The sequence below is a fragment of the Monodelphis domestica genome, chromosome 4, assembly GCF_027887165.1.
Source record: "Monodelphis domestica isolate mMonDom1 chromosome 4, mMonDom1.pri, whole genome shotgun sequence".
Classification (NCBI taxonomy): domain Eukaryota; kingdom Metazoa; phylum Chordata; class Mammalia; order Didelphimorphia; family Didelphidae; genus Monodelphis; species Monodelphis domestica.
The window spans coordinates 416,881,768-416,901,499 of NC_077230.1; the positions used below are offsets into that span (position 1 = coordinate 416,881,768).

Here is a 19,732-nt window from a genome sequence, read left to right on the forward strand (position 1 = left end):
CCGGGGAGGCGGGGGGAGGGGCGGCCCGGGCGCAGGGCCGGGGGGAGGGGAGGGGGCGGGGCGGCCCGCGGCGCACGACAATAATAAGCGCCACAGCGCCCCGACCCGGCCGGCGGGAAGCGGCGCGCCCAGCCCAGCCCCACCACCTCCACCAGCACAAGCACCTCCACCTCCACCTCCACCTCCACCACCACCACCACGGGGTACCTCGCGAGCTGGAGGCTGCCGCGCCGCCCGGCCCTTCCTACTCCCCGCCTAGCCGACAGCGGCCTGGAGTCTCAGGGAGGAGCAAAAGCAGCGCGGCCCGGGGGCCGCCGGGAAATGTAGTCCCGCCGCCTCACCGCTTCTGTTAGCCACGGAGAGGAGCGGGGGCGGAGAGTGGCCGGCTACGTGCTCCCGAGCAGAGCACTAGAGGGCACGAGGTAGGCCGACGGGGGGCTCGGAGGCCGCCGGTAAATGTGGTCCTTCCTCCCCACCAGCGCCATTGTTCTCTCCGGCTCCAGCTCAGTACCGTGGACTACAGCTCCCAGGGGGCAGTGTGGCCCAGAGGGAAGAAAAGAAGGGCGGAGCGATAAAGCTCACGGAGAGCGAGCGGCCTCGGGTCTGCGGAGGGAAGGATTGGGGAGAGCGTCAGAACAGCTTGCGCCCTTAGGCTCGGCGGCTCGGCCCAGCTGATTCAGGTGGGGGAGCGCAGCGCCCAAGGGGCGTCTGCCAGTCGTGCCTAGCCCGCTGCACGCTTTGGAAGAGGAAAATGAATGATAATCCCAAAGCCGGAGCCGGAGACTCCGGGCGTCTTCCCACCTCGCTACTTCCATTGCCTCCGGGGAAGCCGCGTGGGTGAGCCCTAACCCAATCTCCCAGGAAAACCACCGAGGAGCTGGGTAGGCAGGGGAAGAGGCGCGAGGGGGAAACCTCCACCCCCCACCCCCCACCCCGACGTCCGAACGCTGGTGGGGCAGGAAGCCTCGGATGGGACCGAAAAGTGCACACGCTTTTCTTCCTCGGGGGAAAGCCGAGCTGCGCTAGCTTTATTGCGGTCTGTGTAGAGGCAGGCTCCAGAGAGCTGGCACCTGCCTGCCTTCACTTGATGGCCGAGCTAGTGCCAGCCTAGAGGTATAGCTTCTAAGAAGCAATTCCTAAAACACCAGGAGGACCAAGACGCGGACACTAATACTCCGCTGCCCACGCGGCAGGCTCGAAGTGTCTACACCTCCCTTCCAGGGTCTGGTCCGCCTTTCAAATCCCTGCTCCTCATTTAAGTTGCAAGATCCTGTTCTCAGGTGGCAGAAGAAAGAGATGGAGAAGGGGAGGAAGAGGAGGTGGAAGTGGGGGAGGCAGTGATATGGGGATAATTAGAAGATGAGGGAGAAGGTCTGGAGGAAGAATAGAGGAAAGTGGAACGGATGGTCCATCCAGGTGGCAGTTGTCCCGGTGGATGGCTCCGCATGTGGGCCTGCATAGTGGTCAAGCTGGGGCAGCCAGCCTGGCACAGGGGGCAGCGGTAAGGGGCTGTGCCATGTGTCCTTAGGTGCTTGGTCATGGCAGAGAAGTCCCGGGAACGCTGGGGGCAGAGGCGGCAAGAGAAAGGCTTCTCCCCTAGGGAAGGTGGAGGAAGGACAGGTGAAGGAAGTGCTCACTTTTGTCGGGAGGAAAGTTATTCGAACACTCAGACTAATCTACAGTTCTGCTGATAGCAAGCAAGGAGTGGAAAAGGGAATCGACCACCTGGGGTGGGTTGGAGGCAGAAAGTGCCACCGGGTTCGACAATCTAATGGCTCTGTCCCCCTCCCCCCAGTGTAGAGGGGAATGGTGGGGACAGATTCTTGGGGAAGGCATGGATTCCCCAGAGGCAAGACATCCAAGTACCTGTGTGGGCCCTGTAGTGAGTCTCCATCTGATGCTTGAGGGAGAACTTCTTTCCACAGCCAGGACAGGGACAGGGCCGAGGCCCTGAGGGGAGTGGTCGGGAAGCCCGAGGGGGGCCACCAACTCTGCTAACACAGTTCCCATAGGGTGAGGGAGAGCCTCCTGGCAAGGTACAGAGAGAGAGTCAGGCTAGCTGGCTAAGCACCCCACAGAGTCACCGAGGGAAAGCCAGGCTGGGCTGTGAGAGATTCAGTGGAGCACCCTGGCTGACCAGCAGGTGGTGCTGTGGGCGCCTGCTGCCTGGCTCCTACTCACCTTCACTGCTTCCCTGGTCAGAAATGTTCCTCTCATTAGAACTGGGCTGAGCTGGCCCTGATTGGAGGGATCCTGGTCAGAACAGAGGGGGATAGAGGGGACTGCTCAAACCCACCCAAGGGGCTTGGCCTGGAGATAAGATAATAAGAAAGAGAAGCCCAGCCCATGCTGGGGAATGAATGGAACTTACCTGGGCAAGAGATGGAAGATTTGTGGAATCCCAGATTGTCCAAAAGGCTGCGGCCCCAGAGAGCAGTTGGGGGACTCGGGGAGAGGAGGCTCCTGGGGGGTGAGGGGAGGGAGAACCAAAGCCTCCTTAGTACCCTGCTCTTTTGGAGAGCCCAGGTCAACCTGGCCTCTCCAGAGGGTACTTGCTCTGGTGGTTGATTCCTGCCCTGCCCTTAGTGCAGATGAAAAGTGACTGTTCTTCCACCATACAGAAGTGATCTCAGAGCCACTCCCCTCCCAATTACTCAGGGTCCCATCCCAAGAGCCTCCCTCTCCTGTTCTCCTTACCCAAACTCACCTCAGTTCCTGAGGCCACACTTTTCTCCAGGCTTCAGGGACGGGGGTGCTATGAAAGAAGGGGGTGCCATGCCTTGGGGACAGCTGCAGGATGCCCCCAAGGACAGGCTGGTTCTCCTGGCACCAGGACCTGGTCATGGTGCTCCCTTTCAGTGAAGCTGACTGAGGTATGGGGACAAGGGGCCCCCTTAGACATCCTTCTGAAGTCCTCAAAACTCTCACTTAACCCTTGGGGAGAGGTTTCTGATGAGGCCACTAGGGCCTCTTCCAGCTTCTCTCCCCCTCCCCCTCATTCTGCAGTAAATTCTTTTAGTTCTTTTGGCTCTACCGCCTCTAATCTGCTGCTTTTCTCACAACATCTGAGTAGATGTGATTGACCTCTGCCAATCATCAGGGGGCTTTCCCAATTCCAACTTCTTTAAGCCATCCTTCCCTCCTCTTGCCTCTCCAATAGATTCTTCTGGCTTTTCCTGATAATTGGCTCAGTCTCTGAAGTCCCTCTTCAGTTTCCTCCCCAAGAACCCTCTTGTACTCTCCTTCAAGGGTCTCTACTCACCAGGCCCGGGCTGCCTCCTGGAGAGCACCCAACTCCCCAGGCCTCAGTTCTTGGGTCTTACTAAGTAAAGTGCAAAAATGGCCAAAGGTGAGAGGGCTGATCCCTTCAATTAATGGCCATCTCCTCTGCCCCAGCTACTGGCTTACACCTGCCGCCACCAGGCTGTGGGCTGGGAATGCCTGTATCCCTACATTGATCACAGCATCACAAAATGCTGGCCTTAGACTAGCTGGTACTAGTTGATCAACACCACGGGGACTGTGCAACTGCACAGAAGGCAAGGGCAGTGCATCTTGTCCAAATAATGGTCTCAGAGACTTCTGGGGAGAGGCAGCAAGGTGGGGCCCATGTAAAGGAAGAACAGCATGGCCTCCAGTCTTATAGAGGGAGAAAGGTCAAATGAGGGAGTTGTTGGACTAGAGTCCTTGACCCTGGGTTTTGAGTGATTGGAAAAGAGAAGAGCTAATTCTATGACATACTAAAATAGGAGTTGAAAGAGCACTAAAGCAGGGTGGAAGCCAAATCTAACTGAGGGTCTTTGGGTTCAGGAGACCCTAGGCCCCAGAGCTCCCTCAGTAGAATAGTCTTCCTGGTCTGAGGAAGGATTAAGATCTCAGAAGGACCTGGTGGGTCACAGAGTGGAGAGTCCAGCAATACTAAACGAGAGTTGGGCTCTTAGGGATCTGAGAGCTCCTCAGCCCTTCACAGATCCAGAAGCATGGCTAGCAGAGTCACTGGATGTTCCCTTAAGAAGTTGAATGATAGGTAGAAAGGATTCAGTACCCAGAGTGACAAATGGAATCAGGGACAAGATCAAGGATTCAGTGGGAATGAAATTATACCGCCTACATGAAAAGCCCTGGGTAAAAGAGAGAGAAAACCTGCAGAGACAAAATAATCCTCATGGAAAGGAGGTTAGAGAATATTGTGTAGTACACAAAGGTTACAGAGCCAGGATGGCTAATACGGGGTTTCGAAGCAGGGATATAATGTGGAGTGGGAAGGAAAGCTCCAGCTAGGAAAAGTAGACCACTTACCAACTGTAGCTTCCAAGATAGTTCAGGGCCTCTGAACTACTGTTTTTAGGGCTCCCACTCCCCAGACCTCAATTCCTATTAGTTCTACCCACCCCCTTGAGGCCCCCTTAGTGGATCTTCCCTCCCAATGGGTACTTTTATACCCCTTCCTATACCCAAGCAACTAAGTAGCCTGTCCTCAGTTCTGTTTTAGGATCACCCATGTTACTTCTGAGCTCTTTTTCCTGGGGCCAACCATTTGATGGGTAGCTGACTCTGGGATAGAAAAGTAGAGGCTATTTAAACCTCTAGTCCAGAAGGGAAAAGGATATGGGTTCAAAGGAGTATAAACAAAGCAAATACAAAAATGACCTCTTCCCTCCTGCTACTTTTGATCTTCATTTGATTGGTAGGAAGGTTCCCTTTTGCCTAAACCATGATAGCCAATTGGTGGAGAGTAGGGGTGGCTAGGTAGTATGACAAGGTATTCACCAAATTCTGAAGGGGGCAGGGGAAGCACCAGGGTGACTGGGAATGTTGTCTCTGAGCAGGGAGACATTTCTTTGAAATAAAGGCACAGGGCTTCTTTAACTTTCTGCCCAAAAGGATGGATGCCCAGAAGATTTCTCCCCTTCTCACATTTTGGTACTCTGATTTAGGATGAAGAGGAGATATTGTGAAACACAACTTTCTTATCCTTTTACATCTCCCTCTTTACCACAAACCCCTCAGCTCCTAGGATCCCTATCTCCTAGTTAATTTTTTTTTTTGCCAATTGCTCCTTTTTTCTTAGCACACAGTGGGGAATGGCCTTAAGTCACCCCGCCCCCAAAAAATTCTTTGAGAATAGACTATTTGTTTTGCCCTTATAGCCTTAACACCTAGCACAGAAGTATCTTGTAGACAGAAGATGTTGAATTAGGGCTGGAAGGCACCTTAGAGATGATCTAGATCAGTCTCTTTTTTAAGTCTTCTAGTTTTCTGCTCCCTTCTAAGATAAGTGGATTTATCTTCTAGTAGTCATAAGTAATTAAACTGGAATGTGCCATTGGTAGAGAAGATGGAGATGGGCAGGTGGAATGAGTGGGAGAGAAAAGTAGTGGCTGTGAGTCAGTTGAGGGAGAATGTGAGTCAGAATGAAAAGGAAAATGCAAATAGGCTAGCTGCCCCTCCCTTGAACCTCTAAAGATTTTCCATTTCTGTTCTTTTGACTCTTTACAACCTAAGCTCATGGACACAGAGACCAAAATAAAGACATCCTCACAGAAAGCTAAAAATATACTGACCCATGCCCAATGAGTCCATATACATCTGTGCACACATAGAGAAATCTCTCCAATATCTGCCAAATATATGGGAAGAGAGCAATCAAGAAAGGGAAGGGGACAGATAGATGACTGATAAGTTTGGGAAAAGGACTGGGCAGATGATGTTTGATAGTGTAATTACCCCAACTCATGTGCCAGTGACTCAGACCCTTTTGTGATTTGCCCTTTGATTAGCTGGAAGATTTAGGGGCTCTCCTCAAAAGGAAGAATCCTCTACAAATCAAACCTGGGGGAGAAATAATGATCACACTTGAATCCTAGGATGCCCCATAGGTCAGAAGTGTAGCAAAGGAGGAAGGAGCAAGAATGTAAGACTTCAGAGAACAAGAAATTCTATTCTGGTAAAGACCTATGTCTTACTGGACAACTGAGTGGTGCAGTGGATAGTATGCCAGGTCTGGAGTCAGGAAGACATTTCCCTGAGTTCAAATATGGCCGCAGATACTAGTTGTGTGATGCTGAGCAAGTCACTTAACCCTGTTTGCCTCAGTTTTCTCACCTGCAAAATGAGCTGGAAAACAAAATGGCAAAACTACTGCAATGTGTTTGCTAAGAAAATTCCAAAAGTGGTCATAGAGCTTTGAAAAGAGATGAGGTCTGGGTATGTAAACTGGAGAGAAGTCACATGAATAGAGAGGATAATTGTATCCACATTGGCTGATGTCTTTGAGAGGAGGAACAGAAGAAGATCCCAGACATTGTCTTGGAGTTCAACTAAATAGAAGGGTAGGCAGGCAAGGATGAGATGATCCTGCAAAGGAGACTGAGAAGGGTCAATCAGAGAAGTAGAGAGAAAGCTGGATCAAAAAAATCCCAGGTAAGAGTACCCCAGGAGGATGAGGAAGTGATAAAGTGTCAAATGGAAAGGTCAAGCAGGAAAAAGACTGAGAAAAGGGCATTGGATTTAGCAACTAAGAAGTTGGTTAGTTTACTTGGACAAAGCTATTTCATTCAAGAAGCAGAGTCAGTAGCCAGTCTGTGAAGAAATAACAAGGCCCCCAAAAAGAGATGAAAGACACCTCCTCAACTCTATTGTAGAGCTGGGAGGTACACAGGAATAGAACACTGTATATATTTTCAAGGGGGTGGGGCAGCCATTATATATGCTTTCTCTCTGGGAAGGGGGAAAGACAACATACATTTGGGCAGTATAAAAAAACTATATGTATATATATTTTTTGTTTAAAAAAAGGCTATTACAATAGTCCAGGCAAGAAGTGATGAGAACATGAATTGAGGATGGTTATTAGAGAGGAGCTTTTTGAAAGATGTGTAGGAAAAAAAAATCAAAGACTCTGGCAATGGATTGTATACATAACAAAATTCTCTGACAAAGGTCTAATTTCTCAAATATCTAAAGAACTAATTCAAATGTACAAGAAATCAAGCCATTCCCCATTGACAAAAATGATTGAAAAGGCAGTTTTCAGATAAAGAAATCCAAACTGTCAATAAAAGGTGTTCTAAATCCCTCCTGATAGAGAAATGCAAATCAAAACAACCCTGAGGTACCACTTCCCACCTAGCAGATTGGCCAATATGACAGCAAAGAAAAGTAATAAATGTTGGAGGGAATGTGGCAAAATTGGGTTACTAATACATTGCTGATAAAGTTGTGAATTGATTCAGCCATTCTGGAAGGCAATATGAAACTATGGGCCATACTACTGCTGGGTTTGTACCCCAAAGAGATAAAAAAAAATGTACAAAAATATAGCCACACTATTTGTGGTGGCAAAAAAATTGGAAACTGAGGGGATGTCTCTTGATTGGGGAACGGCTGAACAAATTGTGGTATATGATGGTGATAGAATACTATTGTGCTATAAGGAATGATGAACTACTTGATTTCTATAAGAACTGGAAAGACCTCCATGAACTGAACAAGCAGAACCAGGAGAACATTGTACACAGAAAGTGAAACATTGTGGAACAACTGAATGTAATAGACTTTGCTACTAACACCAATGCAATGATCCAGGGCAGTCTCAAGAGACTTTGAAAGAATGCTGTCCTTATGGAGAGAAAGAATTGTGGGAGTAGAAATGCAGAAGAAAAAATGATTTATCACTTGTTCATAAGAGTATATGATTTGGGGTTTTGGTTTTAAAAGATTATTGCCAAAATTAATAATATGGAAATAAGTTTTGAGTGATAATCCATGTCTAACCCAGTAGAATTGCTTGTCAGCTCCAGGAGGGGGAAGGTAAAAGGAGAAGAGAACACAAATTGTATAACCATGGAAAAATACTTTTAAAAAAATAATTTTTTAAAAGTGAGAAGCAGAGAATGATACTGAAGTTTTGACCTGGGTGACTGGAAGGATGATAGCAACTCCAACAGTAATAGGGAAGTTTAGAAGAAGAGCTGGTTTGGTGAAAAATATGTTTTGTTTTTGGATATTTTGAGTTTGAGATGCTACAGAACATTCAGTTCATAATATACAAAGGGAGCTGGTGATATGGGACTGAAGCTAGGGAGATTTGGGCTAGATATATCTAGAAATCATCTGCACAGACAAATACTCATGTGAGGTAAGACTATAAAGAGAAGGGAACCTGGGACAGTCTTGGAGGATACACATAAACAATGTAACATAATAGATAAAAATTTAGCAAAGGGAAAATGAGATGCTTAAAGTTCTGAGGATTTTACTACTCCAACTAGGACAAGCCCCTTGCACTGGTCTTCTTAGGGGTGGTATCCCCATATGTCCCCCAGGGTCCTTTGTTTCTCACCCTGAAGCCACACTAAGGCCCTTCTAGCCTCTGCCAGGTTGGGCTGTGACAGTGGCAGAAAACTGTGTCTTTGAAGGGATAAGTAAGGCTTCTAGTTTTCCCTAAAAATTCTCACTTCCCCCACATATTGACTCAACAAGAATTTAGCCCCTGCTGCTATCTTAGAAGAAATCAGAAAATCATGGGTTTTGAGAGCCTAATCCAGCTAGAAGAGCTAAGGAGATAAGGGCCTAGGATTGGCCACAAATTATTTCTCAGTCATTTTTCATAGTTTGAAATAGTTTAGATGAGCTTGAGCCAAAAGAAATTCAACAGGAGGGTGCCATATGCACTTTAAGTGCAAGTTCTGTCATGGGGTTCCAGTACATTGAGATCATACCTATAAGAGCCCAGACTTCTAAAGAAACACAGTCAAAATAATTCCCTTTGAGTACAACCTGGTTTAACCCAGCAACATAAAGTATATCTATTACAAGGACTACCCTAGTTAAGTTTATAGAGACCCATCATCAGGATGGCAAAGGGATAAAGAACATACAAAACAGGTATCAAGTTCCCTACTGCTGTCTTCTCTCAACACAAGTTCACAGACCCAAAATTACAAAGCAGATATGGCTCTCCTTATCTAATGACTTTTTTTGTCTGTCCTTTTGCTGGTTCTTCATCCTGGTCACTCTTACTAATTGTAGGTGTGTCCCCTGAGGCTCTGACCTAGACCCTCTTTTTTCTTTTCCCTCTATACTCTCACTTGGTTATCTCACCAATTCCCATAGCTTCAATGATCTCTATGCAGATAATTCATAGATCGGCCATCATAGCTAGCCCTAGGCCCCAGTCACTTTGGTGTTATTCCTCAACTCCTCATTCTCACTCAATTTCATCCATCTAATACTTTGCCAATTCTTGTCATTTCTAACTTTACAACATCTCTAATGTATAGACCCTTCTCTCTGTTATGATTAAAATTATTTTTTTCATTTTTTATTTAATTTAGAATATTTTTCAATGGTTACATGATTTGTGTCCCTTACGTTCCCTTCTCCCCACCCCCCTCCTGGAGCTGATGAGCAATTCCACTGGGTTTTATATGTATCACTGTTCAAAACCTATTTCCCTATTATCATTATTTGCACAGGAATGATCATTTAAAGTCAACAGAGGATTAAAATGATCTTGAGCTGGGGAAGCTAGGTGGTTCAGTGGATCAAGAGCCAGGCCCAGAGACTGGAGGTCCTGGGTTCAAATCCGGATTCAGACACTTCCCAGCTGTGACTCTTGACAAATCACTTAATCCCCACTGCCTAGCCCTTACCACTCTTCTGCCTTAGAACCAATACACAATATTGATTCTAAGATGGAAGATAAGGGTTAGAAACAATTATGTCGGGAGACTGATTTGGGATAAGAAATATTAGTTTATTGAATATATCTATTTCTTGGTTAGGCCAGCATCACAACCAGTAAAATGACAGAGATAGGTATTTGGCCCTCCCTCCCGAATAATCACAGACCTGGAATCCTGGTAAGGAAGCTTAACAAATAGAATTTTAGGAGCTCATTATTCAGCCCTCCCTTTAATTTCCCAAGACCTCTCTAATTGGCAAATAGCTAATTAAGAGGTGTTCCATCAAACATCTACCCCTCCCCATCCCCACTTAATGGGGATGCATAGGAAAAGAATCCTTTCCTCCTTCATTTATTAACCAAATTCTGTTGAAAGGGAAGGCATTCTTTGGGATTTCTAAGGATAAAGAAAATGCAAAAGGCAGTAGACTGGATGGAACCTCTGATCCTAGATTCCAGACACAGGAATACACAGTAATTCGCCCTAATACACAGGAATACAGGAATTGGGGGCCCTGATATAAAATTTAATACAGTATTTGAAACATAAATTCTCACATCTCCATTCGAATTGCCACCACTCTTGTTCAGGCCCTCTCAGCTGAACTATTGCAGTATCTTTTTAGTGGATCTTCCCTGACTCATCTTTATTACAATTGATCTTCAACTCAATTGCAATATGATTTTTCTAAATCAAGGGTTCTTAACATTTTTGTTTCGAGAAACTTTTTGGCAATCTGATAAATCCAGGATAATGTTTTTAAATGCATTAAGTACATACAATTTTAAAAATATGATATTGAAATGGTTATCAAAATATAGAAATACCCACACCAGTTTTCAAAACCAAGTATCCCTGTTTTAAATCATATATGGGCCATCTCAGCTCCTTTGATGAGCTCCAGTGACACCCTAGTTTAAGGATCAGATATAAAGTGCTCTTTTTGGCATTTCAAGTACTTCATAATCTGGCTTACCTTTTCAATCTTCTTAAAATTTACCTTCCTTCCTTTAAGATCCTGTTACACTGGCCTATTTTCAATTCCTTGAACTGGAGAGATATTCCACCTTTGTGAGTTTTCACTAGCTGTCCCCCATGACTGGAATGATCTGTTCCATGAACTCCTCATTCCGCTTCCCTGGCTTCCTTCAAGATTGGGTTCAACTCTCACCTTCTACATGGGCTCTTTCCCTGTTCTGCCCTATTCCCCCATGCTGGTAGCTTTCCCTTCTCAAATGACCTTCCATCTCCTTTGTATATAATTTATACATACTATTTCTGTACTTGTCTTCCTCTTTAGCATGAGTTCCTTGAAGAACAGAATTGGTTTTGCCTTTCTTTTTATCCCTAACCCTTGGCAAAAGAGCCTGGCTTCCTTTATGTCTGGGCTAAAGTCCCATCTTCTATAGAAAGCTTTTCCCAATTCTTCATCTTAGTGATTTCCCTGGGAGACTATCCCCAATTTGTCCTGTATATGTTCTCTTTATACATAGCTCTCTGTTCCATTACACTGTGAGATATGGGTGTGTATAGATGTATTTTAACAACAACAATATAAAGAAAAATGACTGAAATATTTAAGGATTATGATCAAGTTAACCATCCATAATTTCAGAATACAAGTGATGAAGTAAGATGAAGCATGACTTTCTGACAGAAAGGTGAGAGGTTCAAGACTCAGAATGAGACCCAAATTATTGTATATGACCAATGTGGGAATTTGTTTTGCTTACCTAGGCGTTACAAGGGTTTTTGTTTTCAGTTGGGAAAAAGGAGGTGAGAGGGAAAGGGATGATAGAGATATGACTCCATCCCCCTCACACACACACACACACACACACACACACACACATCCCTACCCCCCCCAAAAAAAAACAGAGAGAGAAAAGAACAAAAAAGCCAGAAAGAATTACAAAGAAGATTAGCTTTGAAAGTGACATAGCACAGAGCAGCTAGGTGGCTCTGGATTGAGAGTCAGGTCTAGAAACAGGAAGTCCTTGGTTCAAATGTGGCCTCAAATCCTTTTTAGAGGTGTGATCCTGGGTAAGTTCACATAACCTCCATTGCCTAGCCCTTGCAACTCTTCTGCCTTGGAACATATGGAAGATAATGTTTTTTTTATTTTTAAAAAATGAGACACGTCAAATTTATTATATGCTTAGAAAAGCATATTCTATGCAAAAGAGATTCAGTTTCATATACAAGTCTCTCTCTTTCACTCTACAATTAATATGGGAAGGCTTGTTTTATTTGGTGTTCATTAAGTTCATAGTAATAATAGATACCTATGTGATATGGTAAAAAGGACACTGAAAACCCAACCCTGCCTATTTACAGTATTGCTTTAAGGATTAGATACCCTATGATACTCTACTTGATATTATAAATTCCTTAATAACTAACCATATAAATATATGATAGTATTCTTATTGCTATGCTTCTTTAAGTAAATAGCATCTTCTCAATCAGAAATAAGTTCTCAAATCTTCATCTCTCTTCACTACATATACAAGATTTCTAGACATGGCTACTACCCTAGTTTAGTCTCTTAAGCTTCTTACCTGGATTATTTACTGCAATAACCTAATTGGTGTCCTCATAATTCTTTATATCAAAGCTAAAATGATTTTCCTAAGACACAAGTCTGACCATGTTATTCCTCTGCTCTAATCCTATTTCTGTCACCTATGAAACTTCATCCTGGCCTCCTAAGATCACCACAATCTGGCTCTAACATACCTAATCACATAGTCAGCCCTCAATATTCTCACATTTCCAACTTCAACATCCAAGTGATTTTGTTAGTAGCCTCATTTTCACTTTTGCCCTGGCAACAAGCAGATTCCCAGCTGTAACAGTAGAGAAAGAAATGAAAGGTGCAGCAATAGGAGGAGGAAAATATTAATCAAAATGTTGGTGAATCAGCTCTAGAAGATGCAAAAGGAACAATCTCAGGGGTACAATGAAGACATTGAAAAGATGGAAAAGTGGCAAAGTCTGTGAGGAATCAGAGCTTGTACAGTCAAGCAAGAGTGCCAGCTCGGGGCCGCTCAGAGTGGTGGAGGAAGCCCACTCTGGCCCCTGGAGGGAGCTCTGACAGGGAGTTGGGTACTCATTCCAGGCATGTGTGTGTTTTTATCAGGGAATAGTTCAAGCTCAAAGATGAAAGACAGACTGGACATGGCTAGCCCTGCCTCTTCCAGCCCTCTCTAGTGTTGTTTCTTCCCACCCCTGCATTTTATGGCTTATTTCATGGTTACTGTGTTAGGTAAATTATGCACTGTAATAAAGAACTATATGCAGAAAAGTGTATTTTGTATTAGAAATGCTAGCAATAGCAGTAAGAGAGAAAAAAAGTAAATTCAAAGAATCAGAATGTGCAAAGAGTTAATTATCTTTTTGCAGTTGACATGATGGTATATATGGAAAATCCTAGTAATTTTAACAAAGTAGCAGGATATAAAATAAGCCTACAAAAATCATCAGCATTTCTGTATATTCAAAGACCTGAAAGAAGAGATATATACCCCATTTAAAATAACCATTGATAGAATAAAATACATGGGAATATATTTGCCAAAACAAACCCAGGAACCACATGTACTTAATTATAAAACACTTTTTATACAAGTAAAGTCAGATGTAAACAACTGGAAATATTAATTGTTCATGGGAGGGCAGAGCCAATATAATTAAAATGATAACCCTACCTGAACTAATCTACTTATCTAATGCCATCCCAATTAAATTACAAAAAAAATACTGCAGTAGAAAAAAAATAAAACTAATTTGGAAGGTCAAAAAAGTCAAGAATATCAAATTTAATTAATAAAAAAAAGTAAAGAAAAGAGGCATACCAGTACTAGATTTTAAACTATCATTAAGCAGTAATTGTCAAAACTATTTGGTACTAAGAAATAGTCAGATTTTTAGTGGAACAGAACAAGCATATAACAAACAACAGTAAAAAGATTATAGTAATTTTGTATTTGACAAAAGTAAAGATCCAAGTTTTGAGGAGAAGAATTGACTATTTGGTAAAAATTGTTGGGAAAACTGGAGAGCAGTTTGGCAAAACTGCTTTGATTGATAAAGACCAATATCTTCTACCATTTACCAAGATAAGATCAAAATAGATATAGTAGCTATAAAGGGAGATATAAGCAAATTAGAATAGGGAACATATTACAAGGCTTATGGAATAGGAGAGGTATTTGTGAATAAACTAGAGATGAGAGCATTATGAGATGTAAAATGGATATTTTAAATTATATTTTAAAAGGTCTGTACAATAAGTACAAAAGTAGAGAAACTGGGGGGAAATTTTATCAACAGCTTCTGGTATAGAGGTCTCATTTCAAATATAGAGAAAAATCTGTCAAGTTTATAAGAACAGAAGCTACCTCATGGGAAATATGTTAATATGTATTGCATAAAAATACTGGTATAACTTTTAATAGACTACTTACTACCTCTGGGAGGGATAGAATCTGAGTCACAAAATGTCAGAAGACAACTGTAAAAAGTTGTTTATGTAATTTTTTTTAAAGGCTAAAAATTAAGAACATATAGCATTAATTTACTCCAAATCATTTTTACAATGTTAAAACATTTCCAATATTTTCAATTTCAACTAAGTTTTGAATATTTTTTTCCTTAAAAAAAGATTAAGCTGTTTCCCAATTAATAAATTGTCAAAATATATGGACAGCCTTTGGATGAAGAAATCAAAACCATATATATATATATCAGTCACCTGAAAAAAAGGTACATAAAAACAACTTTGAGTTGTCACCTCACATCTATCAGATTGGCTAAAATGATAAAAGGGAAAATAATGACAAATGTTGGAGGGGATATGAAAAAATGGGGACACTAAAATGGTGGAACTGTGGACTGATCCAGCCATTTTGGAGAGCAATCTAGAATCATGCCCAGAAAAGTTATAAAACCATACATATTCTTAGACCCAGCTGTACCACTGTGGGTCTGTTTCCCAGGGTGATCAGGAAAAAAGGTAAAGAACCTATATGTTCTAAAATATTTATAGCAGCTCTCTTTGTGGTAGCAAAGAACTGGAAATTGAGGATTCAATTGGGGAATGACTGAACAAGTTATGGCATATGAATGTGATGGAATACTACTGTGCTGGAAGAAATGATGAACAAACAGGTTCGTTTGTTTTTTTTAAGGGAAAAGACCTACATGAAATTATGAAAAGCAAAATGAATAAACCCAAGAGAACATTCTATACATTTACAGAATTAATTTGTAAAGAATAACTTGTGAATGTCTACCTCTAGAGAAAGAACTGATTGATAGAAAAATGAAACATGTTTATACATATACTTTTTTTTTGGTCAAATGAGGTCTTCTCTAGTGCAGAGAGGGGAGATATCTGATAATTTTAATGTAACCAAAAAAACAAATAAAGTTCTCAAAAAATTGACAACAGACTATCAGATGGGAAGTCCTGGTGTTCAAATCTGGACTCTGGTACTTCTAGCGTGTGACCCTGGACAAGTCACTTAACCCCTATTGTGTAGCCTTTACCACTCTTCTGCCTTGGAATCAATACATGGTATTAATTCTAAGACAGAAGGTAAGGGTTTAAAAAAAAAAAGACTATTAGTAACTTTAGAGGGAACTGTTTTTGGTTGAGTGATGAAGTTAAAAGTCAGAATGCAAAGTGCTGAAGAGTGATTGAGAAGATGGGGAAGAAGCAAAAATAAATCGTGTTTTATAGGAGTTTGGCTAATGAGGACAAGATATAGGATGTTAGCTTGAGGAGACTATAGGGTCTACTGAAAGTTTTTTTTTTTTTTTCACAGCGGGGAAGAATAGTAAGAAAGGAACCTGTGGATATGGGTGATTCTACAAGGCTGGAGTCCCTAATATCTAGGCCCCATAAACCACCTCAAAACCCATGTCTATATGGAATAAACCTGCAAAAACATTGTTCCTGAGGGCAATCACAGAATCTTACTGTTGGATTTTAAAGGGCATATAGACTAACCCATATCTGAACAGGGATCCTCTCGACGATATCACCAACCAATGTGATAACCAGTGATCTTTAAAGCCCAGCCTGAAGATCTCCAATGGTAAGGTCCCTGTTATTTTATAAAGTATCCCATTTCAATTTTGGATAGCTCTAATTATCAGGAAGTTTTCCTTACATGGAACCTAATTTTTCTTTGTGCAACTGAATTCTCCATATCTGCTCATTTTATTTTGTGATAGTATTCGATTATATTTCAATACACCAAAATTAATGTTTTGTGGCTTGCTCTATCCCCCGAATTCATCCCTTAATAGCTAGCTTCTTATAGCAGACCACATTTCACAGCTGTAGAAATCAACCAACCAACCAAAAGCAACAAGCTTCTAAGTTCTTACCAGGAAGGAGCCACTGCCTCTGCCTTCTAACAAAGAGGCAGCATGTAAATAAATGCATATATATATTCTCTAATATGTACACATACACAGGGGAAATGGAAGGTAATCTAAGAGAGAAGGGACTATGAGCAAGGGGGATTGGAAAAGGTCTCCTGAAAAAGGAGAGATTCTGGAAGCAAGGCCCTGCAACCAGACTAACAGTCATTCCCTGTGGATGACCCCAAGAGAACTCTATGGAGACTGGGCTTCATAAGGAGGCCCCAAACAACATGGCCTTCTGAGGTGGTTCACACAATAATGGGCCTTGTCAGATTTCCCAAGATATGAGGCCTTGAGGAGCAACCCCCTGGGAAATATTGGTAGGGCTAGGAGGCCTAGGAAGAGGCTCCTCATAAATCCTGGAAGATATCCCCCAACAGGGGCAGTCTTTGAGGCTCCTCCCTCTCTAAAGAGCCCCCCACACTGGGAGTCTTTGGGGCCTCCCCCACAACAAGGCCTAGAAAGGTGCTACTTTTCTGCAGGGGTCCTCAAGGTGTCTCCACACCTCTAACACAAGGTCAAGGAGAAGCCCTCCATCCCCCACAACTGGGGGCATGTAAAGATTCCCACAATTCCCTGTGAAAAATTCCCACAAGATTCCCTGTGAAATATCTCCCACTTTGGGGATCCCTGAGGCATCCCTTCAGCAGGGATCTAGGAAGCACCCCACACACATTGGGGTTCCCTGAGGAGCCCCCACATTGGCACTTTTCCTATGAGCTCCCCTCTTTGGGGCACCATAAGACACCCCCAGGCTATGAGCACCCCTGCTTTGGGGTCCCCTGAGTCATCCCCTTCAGTCCACACGAGCTCTTCGAGGTGCCCCTACTTTTTTCTTTGAACCCCCCACTTTGGGACTCCCTGAGGTGCTACCCCAGGCCCAAAAGCCACCCCCACAGTGAGGTCCACTGAGGCAACCCCCCAGGACTAGGAACCTGCCCCACATCGAGGCTCCACCACAGGCACGCAGGGAAGAAGAAACGTCAAACCTCGAGCCCTCACCGCTCCTGCCTCGCCTCCTCTGGCCTCTTTCCCTCTCCTTAGCCTGGCCGCTCCCCGACCGGCCTCCGCTGGCCCCTCTGCAGCCGCCCTGCCACGCTCTATTAACGGCCCTCACCGTTGGCCACTTTCCCGCCTTTTCATCTAGCGCGCTCCCGGCGGTTGGTGGGGAGCGAGGGGGAGGGGGTTGGGGAGGGGGAGGGGCGATCCATGACATCACCTGAGAGCTCGCCCGGGATAGGCTGGCTGGTTAGGGCGGGGGCCATGGGGAAGTGCCGGCTCTCTGAGTTCCAAGGTGGTTTTCCCACTCGTTGAGAAGACTCCTGTGTGATTGGCGGAGGAGCTTGCACCTCGGACCACGTGGAGGAGAGAAGGAGGGAAAGAAGCAAGAGGAGGAAGCTCCCGCTGCAGCCCGAGCCTCCGCTCCCTATTGGCTGGGGCTAGTCGGAGGCAGTTAGCACACCACCCTCCAGTCACAGGGCCGATGGCCAGGGAGATGAGCAGTTGGTGGGCCTTGACCTCTGAGGCCCTTCCCTCACTTTCGGGGACAGAGGGGAGGGAAAGCCAGGTAGAGCCGCCCAGAGCTGGGCAGAAGAGGGGGCAGATGGGAAGGAAAGTCAGGGATTTCAGATCCAGAGCCCATCTAAGCCACCCCTCTCATTTGGCTGACAGATGGGGAAACTGAGGCCCTGGTGGGTTCAGCACCCCAGCGATCATTGATTTAGAGCTGGAAGGGACTTCGGAGCCGATTTAGGTCACTCCTCTCGTTTGACTGACAAACAGGGAATCTGATGTCCAAGGTTACCTAAGTAGGAGGCATCAAAGGCAGGATTTGAACCCAGGGCTTCCAAGTGACCATCCAGGGCTCTAAGAACCCTGTCATGCAATGTGTCTTGCTTGGACAGTCCAGAGGGCCAGTTTTAACAGAGAATTCAGGAGGGACATCACTGATAGAAAAAACTTCATTAACTCAAGCAGAGCATGAATTCTATATTTTCCCCATATCCATAGCCTTCTAGCAGACCTAGCTCCATAAGAAACACCCCAGGTCTGGTTCGGTGGAAAAGCTGGAGTCTAGAAAGCTCCAGATTTGGGAGTCCCACCTCTAACTGTCTGACAAGGACTGATCTCTTGTTTCCCCAACTTAGCTCTAAGGGGCAGGCCACACTTTCTGGTTTTATCTGCCTGATTGTGGATAGAGTGGCATAAGAGGTAGCCCAATGGGGTGGGAAAAAGCTCCACTGCTGTTTGGTGTTAGAAGCCCTGGCTTCAAATTCTGACCCTGCTATTTACTCTGCATGACCTAAGTTGATGATGGGACTAGAGTATCATTCCATAAAATCTTCATTGAATGGGCAAGTTTTGAGGATGAACTACCCAAAAGGAGGGAAGAAGAGTGGTAGCAAGGATGAAGACATTCTGTTTGAGAAAGTGGAAACAAACCCAACAAGTGTCTCAGGATCCAGGATCCTGGATCCATGACTTATTCTGATCAAGGCAACCTGGTGTGATGGGAAAAGCACTACACTTGGAGTTCAGAAGAATTTGGGTTTCAAATCATCTCGATTCTATTCATGATCTCAATGTATGTGGGCACTTAACCTTATCTCCTCATCTGTAAAATGGGATTATTTGATAGTGGTACTACCAAAGTGGGCAGGGTTGTTTTGAGGCTCGAATGAGAACAGAAGTCTATGGTTAGGAAAACCCTGAATACAGAAACTCTGATCATTTATACTGGATGGAACTGCAGCCAGGTTCTGCTCCCATAGGGTTCTTGGTTCAAGGTCCGTTAGGCTTGAGCAGGGGCATTCTTGGAAGATTGTAGTTGGGTCAGTTAGTGGTTAGTGCCACAAAGGTGTGATTTGCCCACTTGGCTCATTCCTTCTTTTTTCTTCTTTGCCCTTTGGTCTCTCCCCCTTTCAGTGGAATACTTTGGTCATCGTTGCTAGCTTTGTTTCCTCTCCTATGCTCTCAGTGCTTTGACTTAAGCCAAAAGGTTCAGCCTTTTGAACTGGTTCCTTTGACATTTTGTGGGAAATTTTTGAGTCCTATTCCAACTAACCTGGGTTTCAGAAAGAAAAAAGAACCAACAAGATTCTTGCTGAGCCTTTCAACCAAGGAAACCAATTCCAATGAGTTAAGAGATTTGTCACGATTAGTGAGATGCTAGTGTCTGGTAGCCCATTTCACAAGAAGTGTCCAACAGATACTGTAACTCCCATCTTCCATGTAAGCTGATTATTCTGTTCTTATTCCAGAAAATGAGGGTGGGGGGCTTCTTATTAGGATTCCTCTCCTTCAAGGCTCTTATTTTTCCCTCTGCATCCAGTCTGAGCAACAGTTGTCTGCCCTTCCCTCCTACCATATCACACACTGGGTCCCTAGCTACGACTGCTTCTCTTACCTTTGCTCCACACTCCTTTCTCATTCATTTTATCTCATCTCCAGTAGCAGAGCTCCTAACGGGATCCAGAAATAGACAAACCTGTTTTGCCTGTTGAGGGTGGGTAGAAATAGCTCGTCTAAAGCACGATTTTTCTCAGCCCAACTCTTGGGTATGAACATGTCCAAGAAGGGAATGTGGCCAGACTAGAACCCAAAAG

At 44.3% G+C, this 19,732-nt stretch overlaps 1 protein-coding gene across 3 annotated transcripts; it reads right to left on the minus strand.

The window, feature by feature from the left end:
- Window positions 1–46: 46 nt before the first annotated feature.
- On the minus strand, window positions 47–17,358 carry ZBTB32 (zinc finger and BTB domain containing 32). 3 transcript variants are annotated; one of them, XM_056825327.1, is made up of 6 exons: window positions 17,117–17,358; window positions 2,708–2,755; window positions 2,372–2,463; window positions 2,182–2,253; window positions 1,867–2,028; window positions 47–603 (listed from the first exon to the last, which is right to left on the minus strand). In XM_056825327.1, exons 1-6 carry the CDS (start codon window positions 17,341–17,343, stop codon window positions 518–520), a joined length of 687 nt encoding a protein of 228 aa, XP_056681305.1. In that variant the 5' UTR covers window positions 17,344–17,358; the 3' UTR covers window positions 47–517. The 3 variants fall into 3 exon arrangements, with proteins under 3 accessions (XP_056681305.1, XP_056681303.1, XP_056681304.1); XM_056825325.1 differs by lacking the exon at window positions 47–603 and adding an exon at window positions 993–1,596; XM_056825326.1 differs by lacking the exons at window positions 47–603; window positions 2,708–2,755 and adding an exon at window positions 993–1,596.
- Between the last annotated feature and the right edge of the window lie 2,374 nt (window positions 17,359–19,732).

Coding starts and splice junctions, on each gene's coding strand:
- ZBTB32 (XM_056825325.1), bottom strand. CDS start 17,343: ATGTCATGGATCGCCCCTCCCCCTCCCCAACCCCCTCCCCCTCGCTCC. Junction 2,254..2,371: donor ATCTTCCATCTCTTGCCCAG/GTAAGTTCCATT, acceptor TGTTCTGACCAG/GATCCCTCCAATCAGGGCCA. Junction 1,597..1,866: donor TCACTACAGGGCCCACACAG/GTACTTGGATGT, acceptor CACCTTCCCTAG/GGGAGAAGCCTTTCTCTTGC.